The sequence below is a fragment of the Opisthorchis viverrini genome (assembly GCF_000715545.1).
Source record: "Opisthorchis viverrini unplaced genomic scaffold opera_v5_16, whole genome shotgun sequence".
NCBI classification, from domain to species: Eukaryota; Metazoa; Platyhelminthes; class Trematoda; order Opisthorchiida; family Opisthorchiidae; genus Opisthorchis; species Opisthorchis viverrini.
Window position 1 is genome coordinate 3394263 of NW_008751672.1, and position 13779 is coordinate 3408041.

The 13779-nt window shown below is 46.3% G+C and overlaps 1 protein-coding gene across 1 annotated transcript in view; it reads right to left on the bottom strand.

The window, feature by feature from the left end:
* T265_12812 (hypothetical protein) overlaps positions 1-8835 on the bottom strand; it is a gene marked incomplete at both ends in the record, with an annotated part of 48055 nt that extends 39220 nt beyond the window's left edge. Inside the window, 6 exons of the mRNA XM_009165590.1 lie at positions 862-1017; positions 2492-3202; positions 5915-6037; positions 6083-6237; positions 7848-7960; positions 8605-8835. Coding sequence (XP_009163854.1) covers positions 862-1017; positions 2492-3202; positions 5915-6037; positions 6083-6237; positions 7848-7960; positions 8605-8835 — 1489 coding nt within the window. The remainder of the gene's footprint in view (positions 1-861; positions 1018-2491; positions 3203-5914; positions 6038-6082; positions 6238-7847; positions 7961-8604) is intronic.
* Between the last annotated feature and the right edge of the window lie 4944 nt (positions 8836-13779).

Consider the following 13779-nt stretch of genomic DNA (forward strand, 5'->3'; position numbering starts at 1 on the left):
CCGTCAAGACCCGTATTCAATTCCACTGCGTCCTACAAACCTCGGCTGCATCTACAACAACTTAACGAAAGGAAGAACTCGATAAGCCTCTTATTCCTTTCATGTATTGTACTAGTATCTCTGGTAACCCCTATACATAACTGTCGATTGTTGGTATTATTCACCTTCTGATATTACTTCGAGTGAAAGACAATAGCACTAACAAATTGGTGAGCCCGACGTGACCGTGCACCGTTAATTGCTATGTAGGCTACGTAACTGAACACTGGATGGATATCAATTAAAAGTACGCAAATTCTAGTGAACGAACGTATCCCGCCTCTAGTCCACAGCATTATGTCTGGCCACTCGGAAGTATAGGCGACCTCAGGTCAAGGGTTCAAAAGGGGTCAGGGGCGAGTGGCTCAGAATAAATGGTCATCATGTGTGTAGTAAACCGACTGTGGACCAGGAAAAGACATGTCCTTTACCTCAGTGATATTCGTGTGTATCAGTCCGTTAATAATTCGAACATATTATTCGGTGGCACCTCACTTCAGCTTTGTTATTGTGATCTGCCAGGTGTAGGAAACAAACTTTGGCAAGAGGAAGATGCATTTGAGCAGGTGTGTATTCAAATGTCCCACCGTTTGGAATAGGAAAAACAGCTATCACCGACCAAGCGAAACAAACGGGTCTCACTAACCTTGGACTTTTTCACAATCCAGTGGAATGCATAACCGTCTCAAAAAATATACTTACAACCAGACCTGAACCCAACAACAGACCGCAAAAGGATCGACCTGAAGCGGTACGGAAGACAGGCAGGAAATAATCGGATTCAGAGGTGTGGGGTTTACATCAAACGACACAGTGACTTACTTAAAATGATGAACCCAAGCCACCAGGCACCAATCCATTCAGGATCATCTGGTTTCATAAACGGTCTGGCGAACAGTTCAGCTGGGTATTGGAGAACCATTGCGCCGAGGGCGAAACCAAGCACCGGCCCCATTGCAGCTGCCGCGTATTGTGAAGCTAGAGGAAAAGAGAAGTTGAAGCGTACGGAATTCACGTATGTACTGTACGAGTAGGATGAATGAAGCTAGCATATTGCTCCACCCAACAAGAGAATCTCTCTTAAAAGGAAACCAAACATCACAACCAGACAGGATGCTTTCTGATTCCAGAGGCGGCGGAGTTTCTCTCCACGGTAATGCAGGCGACTAACGATTTTTTTGAGGAACAACCTACCACTTGACTACCTCCTACTAAGATAGCACTGACAGAAGGCGATCAGTCATTCAGACGTGTCCATGTTTTGCATAATAACGTTGACGCAAAGACAAAACAGTCGCCGTTGCGTGCAACGTCAAACTACGAACATGGCGGCCAACGAGACAGTCTGTCCGAACATAAGTTCCACATATCGGAGATATCAAGTGCTTTGTATCACCCGGATTATCAAACCAACCCTACTATGGCAGAACGAAAATGCTGAAGCCCAAGCCATAAACCGGATAATTTTTTCCTATATTTTTCTCATTTTTTATATAAAGAATCAGGGGAAGTTTTACGGCTCTATCACAAATCGAATTAGGGGTGAAGCAGTTAAAAAAAGGAAACTGAAAGTTGCCGAAAAATCCTAAATTTGGTTGGTGCGTACAGTTTTCTACGCGGAATCCACGACACACATATACTTACACAACGGAATGACGATAACGTTAGCGAGCCATTAACTCTATTTTGGACACGGACCTATCCGAGTATGATCTACAAGAAGATATCATTTACAACGACAGGCCACCCCTAAGCGACAGTCTTTAGATTTGTGAACGAGTCGCTACATTTTTCTATCCTAGAACAAGCATCACTAGAACAATCAAACTCACAGCTCATGCTTGCATCATTATTGCCCTCAGAAATCCAATCCTGGCAACGTTGATCCTTACAGTTCAGATTTTCTCACCGAGGGGTTGAAGTCTGAAGGAGGGCTACTCCCGGTCTCGCAAGTTAGAATATCAAAATATCATGACATTTTTGTTCGCCAGCACAGTTACCTTTAGAACAAGCGTGGGGATGAACAGGTTGGCTGGCCGAAAACACGGATTACCTGGAGAAAGGTTGTACACAGCTGCCTGCGTCTCCAAAAGTATCCACTTCGTTTGCTGCTAGCGCGTGAACTTTCTCGAGCCTGCTGATCTCACCACGAAATTGACCGGCTACCGTTGCTTTTTTGGTTCACGTGTGAAGTTAGAGACTAAGCAGTACATTAGGATTCGAATGTAAGCCCTTGACTAGAAAATGCCCGAACCCTTGGTTGAGTCTATTTTAAGATGCTATGGTTCGGTTGAACGACATATGTTAACGTCGGAGATGTACCGACCATTCAAAAGGTCCGACAAATTCAACAAGATTGTGAAGAAACGGTATTTTACCAAACCAAACCTGACCTCATACATCGAGATACCTGAAAACCTACAGAGCGAAAACAAAAGCATGTGAAACTGACCTATCATAGGCGGTGCCTTGGTCGGATGCACATGATCATCAATAAACGGAGGGGCCAGAGTCAAGATAGGGCTTGATCCGGCGCCAATGAAAAGTTGAGCAAGAAAAAAGATGGGTAAAAATCCATATCCAGAGCTTTCCTCATCGTTACACTCGCTGGCAGTAGCCTTTTGGCTGAGGTTTTGGGAACACAACGACTCCCCCGTGACGCTGACGCTGGCGTCCGATGTACTGACTCCCTGGGCCTTGTAAGAAAAGAGGAAATGCGGCACGGACCAAAGCAAGGCACCGGCCATCATCACAAACAATCCTATAGAAATCCAAAGCGGTACATGGCCCCGACTACCTGCATAGCTGACGAAAATCACAGAAATAATATATCCAACTTCGAAGAATGAATTCACTGCGCCAATAACACTACTGCCTACTGCGAAACGCTTCTCTAGTGTGGTCACTTGTGAAGCACAGTAGCCAGAAAACGCGGCTTGTAGGCACGAGATGAAACAGGCTGCAGCTAGAAATACCCGGATATTTGCAGCACGTTGAATGCACCGGGGTCGCCAGGTGAGCAAACCGCATTGAAAAGTCGGATCCGATAAATCAGTGGACGTGAGACTAGCTGTCAGCTGATGCCGATTTGCCTCAGACGCTTGCGAGGAATTCGGAAGGGAACCCGAATCGGTCATAGCAGTTGTGTCGATTTCAAGACCAACTGGAAAGTCGGAACCATTGAGATAGCCTCCGTACAGTTAACTGCCGATATGTGTTGTTCACTGAAACAAAAACAAAACATGGTTCATCAACAACGCCGGAGAACATAGATGATTCACTGCATGATCAACTACCGTATATCCCGCAGCGTCAACTTGAACGCTGTGGGTGCGAAACACATGCCAAAGGACTGGATGACTTCGTTCAGATTGATGGACATTCGTTCATCAGCACCGTCAATGTTTGTTGTTGTTGTTCGTTCCGCTGTAGCACCCTTTCGGTGCCTAGCTGCCGTGCCACCCGAAGGAAGCACGAGGGCTGGGATACTGCCGGGTTGCCCAAACCTAGACGAGGGAAGTCCAGGGGCAGAGGTGGGTTCGAACCACGAGCCTTCCGGTCAGTAATTTAACGATCTAACCTCTTTGGCCATCTAGCCTCCCCCCAGTAACATCAATATTGCTGTTTGTGACTAGAGAACTGTCTGGAAAAAAACGCACGACTGAGCCATTGCATCTGATGATACTAGATGTTATTCGCGACTAAAAAAACCTGCCGCACAACGAGGTACCAGTTTTCTAATCACAATGTTATGAACTTGTTGGCGCTATCCGACACCGGTAACAGTCCTGAGACATCAGCGATCAAAACCCTGAAGTGGACTAGCATCGTTTGCCCCAGAGGCCATGTCTACCAAACCGTACATCAATACAGCCTCTAATTTAGCATGGTATACGTGACGCTTGTTATCCTCATCATCAACATCACTGACAGCAACATCAGATGAGAACACCGACGCTTGACTACCATACAAACATCAATTTATTCGAACAAAGCCTTATAATGAGAAGAAAGAAACCGAGAGAGGGCTAGCCTATGAAAAACATCCGAGGTGCGTATACTTCCAACGCCCGATCAGACAACCTTACAAGACGAACGCTTAGGACTCCTCAATCTCTTCGTTATTCTGTGCTGCTGCTCCCAATCGCCTAGTAAAACTACAAGAGGTATTTTGGTCAACGCCGTCGTTGTCCGAGCTCTTATTGATTCCGGCAGCTCCAGAAGTTTCGTTCATCAATCCTACAAATTCATAACTGAAAACTATTTCGTACGATTCTGTGATAACAATGGCGTCGACGATACATTCATGTTCTACCAAAGGTTATTACCTTGTGTCCATCCAGTACAAGGATGCTACATACGAAAGGTAGTACCGAACCTCTATGCAGATGTCCTTCTCAGACGTGACTTCCTGGGGTTACATGATAGGGTTGGAATTCCATTCGGTGGTGAACCAGGCACCCTACGTGTAAGTGGGGTACCAACCGTGAAACTGACATCTCCATCTTTAACCACTGACCTTGCTGCGAAGTACAAACCGATCGCCACGAAATCTGGTCGTCATACACCGGAAGATGAACGATTCATGCTAACCAAGGCAGACCGAATGCTCGCCGATGGCATAATCGAAGCATCAAATTCCCCATAGAGAGCACGAGTGCTCGTAACGCGCAACACGAACCAACAGGCATGATCATAGACTACAGCCAGACCATCGATCATCTACCTTGACACTTAACCTTCACCAAAACTGGATCAAATGATTGAAACTATCGCACGGTATACCGTCTACAGTACGCTGGATCTCCAGAGTGCATATCATCAGATTCCAATAATCAAGCAAGACAAGCCACTCACTGCATTCGAAGCAGGCGGGAAGCTATATCAGTTCCGGCGCATTCCTTTCTGGGTGACAAACGGGGTTGCGCTTCCAAGGAAGGTATTGTAAAACCTGATCCAGAGCGCATGTACCCTATAACAGAACTCCCGATTCCACAGGATGAAAAATTGCAGCAAAGAGTCATTCGCCTGTTCATTTACTACTCACAATGGATACCGGTGTTTTCTGACAAAATTCATCCTCTGGTTAAGAACAAAATATTTCCGCTTCTTGAGTGTCTGAATAGCATTTGAGAACCTTAAGCGAGAATTGGAGAATACGATGGTCATTACTATCAACTACAACATCCCTCTCATCGTCGAAACTGATGGTTCCAACATCGCTATTGGTGCCCCCCTGAGCAAGGGTAACCGGCCAGTCGCCTTTTTCTCCAGGACCTTGACTGAAAGCGAGAAAAATCATTCTGCTGTCAGAAAAGAAGCATATACTATCGTCGAAGCGACCCGCAACCGGTGCCACTATCTCGTCGGGAGACATTCTAAACTAAATACGGATCAATGTTCAGTCGCATTTATGCACGAGAACCGACAAAAGAGTAAGATAAAGAATGACGAGAGTGAACGGTGGAACTGGCAGGGTGCAACTAAATCGTCTATAGACCAGGAACCGATAACCGCGTTGTTGATGCCCCATCTCGTAACCTTTGTGACGACATAGCTGGGATGGGAAAAATTGAAGAGCTTCACAACATATTATGCCACCGCCGGGTCACGAGGATTGCATATTTGATGCGTCCTAAGAACCTCTCTTCTTCGGTCAGCGATATTAGACGTGTGGTTTCTAACTGTTCCATACGTGCCGAACTCAAAGGCAGAGGTCGGATTCGAACCATGGACCTTCCAATCAGTAAATTCACGTTCTAACCACTGAGCTTTCTCGCCCAACCCCCCCCCCACTGTCCCATACGTGCCGAACTCAAAGGCAGAGGTCGGATTCGAACCATGGACCTTCCAATCAGTAAATTCACGTTCTAACCACTGAGCTTTCTCGCCCAAACCCCCCCACCACCCCACCTCAACCGAATCTGGTGGGAACATCGGATCAGTAGTACTGAAGTATATCGAATAGATTTCGGAAGAAATAATTCGCCCACCATAGCTGAACTGGTAACACTCCATAGGTTGCACTAGCTCGGTCATGTACTCAGTCGACCGGCTTCCTCGAAGAGATCATTTTGCACAACGGCACGAAGAGTGGTAACGACCCAGGAGAGGTCAAGCCGACTCAGCAGCGAAGCATGAAAGCCTTTACCAGCAAACCCAAATGCGCTGGTAATCGACGTCTCCCTGGATGGGGACCTTGAAACGGGACGCATCAATGGTGAGCCATTGTCAGACACAACCCAGTGGCACTCGTGCATCCAAACTATAACCTTCATCGCATAGCTTCCCCCTCCCCAAATTAAAGTCCACCGATAAGCCTTTACTAACGCGACCGTACCATGAGATGAGAAACACCCGTTCTCATCTGATCACCGAGATTAGGCAACGTTTGGCCCAGTTAGTACTTGTATGGGTGAACAGCTGGGAATACCGGGTGTTGTGGCCAATACTCCTCTGGGGCGAGATGGCTCAGTAATTAGAGCGCGATCGACCGGAAGGTCCGCGGTTCGAAACCGACCTCCGCATCTCGATTTTCCCTGTCTAGGCAATATCCCAGCCCTCGTGCTTCCTTCGGGTGGCATTACGACAGTGAAGCATCAGTGTTGAACACTGATGTCATGCTGTCGATGATGATTCGGGTGGCACGGTAACTAGGTACTGAAGGGGTTGTAACTGAATGATTCCTTTACTTACGCATAAATTAGACTATCCACCGAATCCCATGTGAAGTTCTCTATCCCACATCCTCAAATCACCATCGAACGAAACGGTGTCGGATATAACTAGTGTACAGGTACGCGGTTGATGATGATGCTGACGAGCCGACCTTAGCTCGTCCATCCTTTCGAAGAATTCATTCCTTGGGAAGTTGTAGCCCCTGGTCAATGACCTGGTCAGTTAGCCATGTCCATGTTGGAGCTACAAGACTGGTAGGTTTGAAGTTTAGATGACAATACAGCCAAGGTAGTTTGCTAAATAGTTTTCTGGGATTGGGCTGTCAACAAAACTCGGAAGATTGTAGTCGTGGTTTGTCACAAGTTGTGCATCAGAGGTGGAGCTGAAAATTGGTCTGTGGAACGGAATTCGCCTAATACAATACCGTTTGTTTTGGTTTTCTTCCAGTGTTTTCGTCTGTAAAAAAACCGTTCGGCTGTAGCATTCTTTTGGTGCCTAGTTGCCATGTCACCCGAAGGAAGCACGAGGGATGGAATACTGCTAGGTTGCCCAAGCCTAGACAGGGGAAGTCGAGTGGTGGAGGTCGGATTCAAACCACGGACCTTCCGGTCAGCAAACCTGCGCTCTAACCACTTGGGCATCTCGCCCCGTCATTGTTTGACCAACCATCACGTGGTTGGGCGAAAAGGACCCCTCGAGGAGATCAGTCGACTGGCATACGCAGCACGTGGCCAAGCCAGCGCAGTGTGATTAGTCCATCTATTGAAGGGGAGTTATTTCCTTCGAACACCATTCGACGTACTTCACCATGGCTTATCCGGTGTTCCCATCAGATTCCGACAATGCTCCGAAGATATCGATCGTCAAATACTGCAAGCCTTGGCGTCCTCAGCGCGCGGCGGCTACGTTTCTGATCCGTATAGCAATACGGAGCGCACCGAAGCAATGTAAACTCGACCCTTGACGGAGAAGCTGATGTCACGCCTACGCCACAGATGACGCAGGTCCTTAGAGGCTGTTCTGGCCCTCCCAATCCGGATGGGAATATCATCTTTAGCGAGACCACAGGGAGTGATACAGCTACCCTCAACCGGTTCCTCCGCAACCATGAAGCTAGGGTTCGAGCTCACCCAGTCTTGCAGCCGGTGCTTCCACCTCTGAGTGAACGAGTGGATTTGGATTGGAACTGGACACATGCAATAAATCCGCACAGTTCTTTGGGTCGACAAATTTCCTCGTTATACTGATAGCAGCACATGGTTTCAGTTCTTTGTAGCATGTATGTGCAACACCAGAAACGGTGATTTTACATGAAGCCAAATCTAAGACGTTGCCATGACTGTTTCGTGCTGCGCTGGTCGCATTTTATTAGAACTGGTTAAGCCTTGAAAGGGTGTCTGTTTATCAGTCATAAAGGGAATTGTGAGATTATTTTTTAACTCCGGGATACCATCGAATAAACTGGATCTTTTTGTGAACCGTTTTCTGCTTCCTAAATAAAACATTGGTCTCTCAATCCAATGGATAACGAGAGAGACCTTTGTTGCGGTCTAATTTCTCAGATTTGGGGCAGGTGATAGGACTTTCCTCATTCCGGACGCCGGACCAAGTGTACTGCCCAAAAGCCCAAGTTCGCCAATGTGGGGCGACCTGGAATGTCAAGATAGTTTGGCTAGGTGAATTGGTGCACTCCAACTGATGGGTGGAACTCTGTTTTCTTGTCTTCATCTGTCACTCGTAGACATAGGCTCAAACACCCATAAATTCGGACGAATCAATTAGGGGTCTTGGTCAGCAAATTTGAGGAGTTTTTCATTCATCTGGCCGCATTCCAGACAATAAATACTGTCCAGCTTGGGATCATGCAGGTTTCGCCAAGAGTCGTACCACTGAACAGCTAGCAGGCTGTTGTGGATGTTTAAGTGGAAATCGGGAGGTGGTCGGAGAGCCCGAATTTACCGACCAGAAGGCCAGTGGTTCGAACACGACCTCTACCTCTCGACTTCCCCTGTCTAGGCTTGGACAACCTGGGAGTATCCCAGCCAATGTGCTTCTTTCGGATGGTTTGGCAGCTCGGCACCGAAAGGGTGTTACAGCTGAACAACTTTTGTACAGATGCCTTCGGAGGAAGTACTATGCCCGCTGTATGCCGTCACACCTCACAGGAGTTCAGGAAAACAAGTTTGCCAATACCGAGCCAACTGTTTTTGAGGGGGGAGTGAGGTAACACTCAAAACTTCTGGGTCTGTTACCCCCAAACAGTTGGCTGATTTTCTGAAATAGGTAATGCAACGAACCTTCTCTAGTTTGTTGGAGATTACCCAGATTTCCCATTCATCCGTCTCACTTATACTCTCGACTGGCCATCAACCATCCTGTACGTTCTATTAACTCCTCTTGCGCACTGCGTCTCTCGAGACTGTTTAGCCTGAAACACTGTAATTCCCCCCGAGGTTCTTCCCTCCATGCCACCAACCATAGCATAACGATCCAAGTACTTTCAAATCATCCATCCTATCTCAATGTCATTCATAGGGAGGAGCAAGTGACAAAGTAATCAACAATGCGAGATTCTATCGGTGATTTCGGTTGATTTGGACGTACCCCCTCTAACCTAAGATATCATCTTTACCTTTCAATGAAAGTGCCCACTCAGCCAGCTGTCTTCTTCTTCAAACCCGAGGCTTTCAATTTTCCTAGCAGAAAGCGATGATTGACTGGATCGAACGTTCTCTGCAAGTCATAGAAGCCGGAATTAGATGAAGTACAGATGAATTCAGTTTAGTGACAACTTGATTGACGATTACTTCAACGGCGTGTATACCTACTCCTGGTAAAATACTGTGAGTCGAAATTGACACACAGCACCGAGGCTTTTGCCCAAGTTTCCCGGTAGGTTTTGTTCTTGTCGTTCAGTGGTTGTCGTTCACCTGAAAGGCACAAGTGAAAAAAGGATGTAGCACTGCTCCTTATGCTCTCAGAGCGGGGAAGTATGCTTGACACCGCGAGGATTCGCACAAATAAATGTCTAGTAGTGCTTTGAACTGGGTTGTAGAAGGAGCGTGGACAACCGTCGGAGAAAGGTCATTCCACACAGCTACTACCCGAAATGAGAAAAATTTCGCCTAATGAATGTTTGCGCTCTGAGCTTGAAAATTTCATTACTATGTCCCCGCCGTGTGTTTGCTGGGTCAACGGTAAAAAACCTGCTTGCCAAGCTTTGTTCAAACAGGGCCTAAGTAAGAATTAGGTCCCCTCGAGGGCGACGGTACTCCAGGGGAAAGAGAGAGACGCGTTTCGTGGCCTACGGATTTGAGGCCGGCAACCAATCTCGTAGCGGCCCGCTGGACACGCTCAATGAGCGTGACGTCTTTCGTGAGTCCTGAGTAGACAAATTGGTTGGCGTACACAAGGAGCGGTTTGACGTAGGCCCCGTAGAGTATTTGGAAGTCAATGCGAGTAATATGAGAAAAGGTGCGTCTATTCAAAAAAGGTGCCAGTCCGACGACCACTGATTTGCAGCGTCTACATCCACTTGGAGGGCACTGGCATTGGGACTGGAGGATTTCAAGTCGTCCGCAAAAAGTAGACATGGACTTGCAAGAGTAAATTTACGTGCCAGTTATTTATCAGAGTGTATGGGTTTTAATTATATCTCATAAAGTTAGTGCCTTTACAAGAGGAAATACGAGGAGTGGCTCAGATAATGTGTACGGTTGTCAGAAACAGAGTCGGCGACTTGTGGTCTGGACCGGGCAACTGGTGTATGAAGGCCAAAGTCAGGATGGTATATAAACTGGTATCGAGCTACAAATGGTCATTCCTCGTTTGCTCTCGTTGCGCTCCAGGTGCCCACGACGTGCAGGACGCCGCCACCACGGTTGCAACGACGGTACGACCAAGTAGGATGGTTAAATATGGCAGAATGTTATGTAGGTTCACAGGATGTCGCCGCAAGTCGCGTGATCGCTGTCTGAAAATCAGATTACCTCACTACGTTCAAACCTTGAACCACGAACGTCCAAGGTCAGTTCAGAGAACATTAGTTCATTTCAATGCAATAAGAGTTCACACGGCTTTGAGTATTCGCACAATGGAATTGAATATTCAATAGCTGCGACCTGCCATGATGTATTACAGCACTCAAGAAATTGAGTTAGGGGTACCGGTCCAAACTTTTTAGCCCCATTTAGGCATATCGGAGTTTTAACGATACTGGGAAATTATTCCACCAGACTTTTCCGCCAGGGATATGATTGCTCCAAAGAACAATGAAATTTGGTGAGCTTCAAAAACATATGCGTACGTGAAGATGGTTTTTGGAACATACCCGACAGAATGCAACATTTTGGCGCGGGAATGTCACTCCATACTGAGAGATTTCGCACCTGAGTGCGTTGGGCCTCTAATCGGCACCAGTTCACTGTGTGGCGTTTTCTACATTTATTTTACTTCCATTATAACACTACGCATTTCAACAATTGCATAATCGTTTTTTGTTTGAGTACGAAAAACTACAAAAACGCGCACCGGCACAATTTCACATAATACAAGCGTAGTCACGTGCTTCGACTCTCTCTTCTGATTTCGCTCGTGCTTTCAGCGGTCATTAGCGAGTCTCATGTACTAACACCGGTATCAAAATACTCCAGACTCTCCTCAGAATCTATTATATGTGGGAACTGTTCAGAAGACCTCTGGGCCAACATGATTGGATTACTGTTTATTCGCTGACCAGGGCAAAGGACGGACTATTTCAAAGAGAACAATCGTTAGTGAGTCTGTTCCATCTGACCTCTTTTTTATTGTGAACCCAACCTAGCGTTATTATTTTTATTTAATTGTCACACGCTCCTGGCAAACTTGCTTGTTGGGTAGCCAGACCACTTCACCATGTGATCATCTGCCCACTTGCGTTTCGAGCTGCAGTATCAACGTCGTTTATACCTGATTCCCGACCTACGCAAGTTAGACATGGTTTACCAATGATATCGATTCTCCACTATATTTTTAGGTATTTCTTCAGGCAACCGCTTTAGCGATCCATCCGTTTTATTCAGTCGTACGACTCCGCTCTATATGGAATGGAATACGAACAAACGAAGTAGCACATTTTGACCGCGTGTCACACAATTGTGTGATGAACATAGTCGATACTCTACTCATTATTCTCTTGTTGTAATATTCCATATACTGTACATATACACGAATTTGAATACATACTTGCTACTTGTTACTCTGTGCTGAATTACAGATTTCTAGTTCGTCTGGTTACACTGATATACGTGCGGAACTTAATTCTTACATATTACATATTAACTGAATAAACGCTGCTCGAGTGAGTGTGCTTATCATGTGCTTGAATTTGATAAACGTCTTAAGTATTTAAAAGGTGGAAGGGCGCTAAAACGAAAGCGGAACGAAACGGAGCCGTTTACTCAGTCGCGTCTTGGAGGCACAATGCATTGTCCACAAAGTTCTTGTTGGTGAAATAAAAACGTTTACGTCAAAATGTTGCATGTCTTCATACATTGGCTCAGTCCAAAAATCACCACCGTACGCCGTCGATTTTTTGCAGTTTGTTTTACCTACGCTCCTTTCGAAATCTTCGGCTACCTGTGTCTTTGAATTTGCTGCGCTATGGCTTCGGAATTGGCTTCACAAGCGTTTGTTGGGAAATTTGCGGCTGTCTCCTACTTATACTCCAAGGCATCCGAGAAAGACTTAACTAAATACATTAAGAATAATTATGTGGTATTTTTGCGTCCATCCAGTGACCGAAGAACCAATGCTCTTCCGCGTACCGAATGAGTGTACCACAAACACAGCAAGCGGCTTTTAAGACCAACGAAAAGTCGAGAATACAAAGAGGCTGGTATATCGAGCGTATTTGCTAATTAAAATGCAGCATGCGAAGAACCGGCCTTGTAGTGCGGTTTTTTCTACGGAGGCAAAGAGACCAACAGGCAGTCACCTTTCATTTTCTTGAGCACAACCTTTAGTTGTCAAAGTTTTTATGCGATCGGCCTTCGGTTAATCGACGGCTACCCGAAGACGAGTTGGGCACGTGCAAGGCCCTTCTGAAATGTGGAACGCCGTCACGTGATTTTCGGCAGTTTGTGGCCAATGAATTCGGCAAGATCCTTATTATTCAGAATACTTACAACTACCGCCAGAAGCGTCGATCGGCTTTGTTGAGTGGGTGCTGCGTAATTGAGTTTTCTTGTGGCAGATGCCTTCGGTCCTGACAAAACCTCGGAAGACTGGACGCATGCATGTGTGGCAGTCAGAGAAAAGTCACTATAGCGTTGTTACGACGCCTTCCAGATGTGGTGAATGCAGACGGGACTTATGCAACAAACGCTTCGGCTAATTTTTAAAAAGCACATATTATTGGGCTTGTAGATATAAGCTGCACACCTTCCTGATAATAGCGGCATGGGAACGGGGCGCCCAGTTATGTATGCATTTGTAGAGAGGGAACCATTTGCCCTATGTGTAAAATGTTCGACTTATTCAGGGAAATAATGGGCGAAAATGATCTAGTTATGACTTCTGTTATGGACAACATGGGTGCCGAAAGAGTTGTGTTAGACTATGAGGCGATGCTTTGCTATTTTTATATCCGAAAAGCCATCAGGAAGCGCGTGCGCAACATTTGATATCCGTGTATGGTCTCGGGCCATCTGATTAGGCATCGTGAACCCTAGCCGCATGTTAGCCATGTGCGCCAGCTAGGTTCGTTCAGCTGTCCGCCATGATCGTGGTTGGTCCCACGCGGCTATTCACTTGACGTCGAGGTCCTCCTGACTTAATTCGCAACCCAAATAGAAAACTCTGTTTTTTACAGTCAAACTTGCACGACGTTTTGCCAATAATGAACGTGAACTACGGAATTTTAACTGGCAATGGCAATTACCGAGCAAAAGTTGTTTCCAGGACTGCACTTCCGAATATTTTGCATCCCCAAAGGCCATGTAGATAACAGAATGTTCAGTGAATTATTTCAGCTGGAAAACTATCTGAAAGTTCTGTCCATTGTGAGTGAGTCAGCGTTTGCTA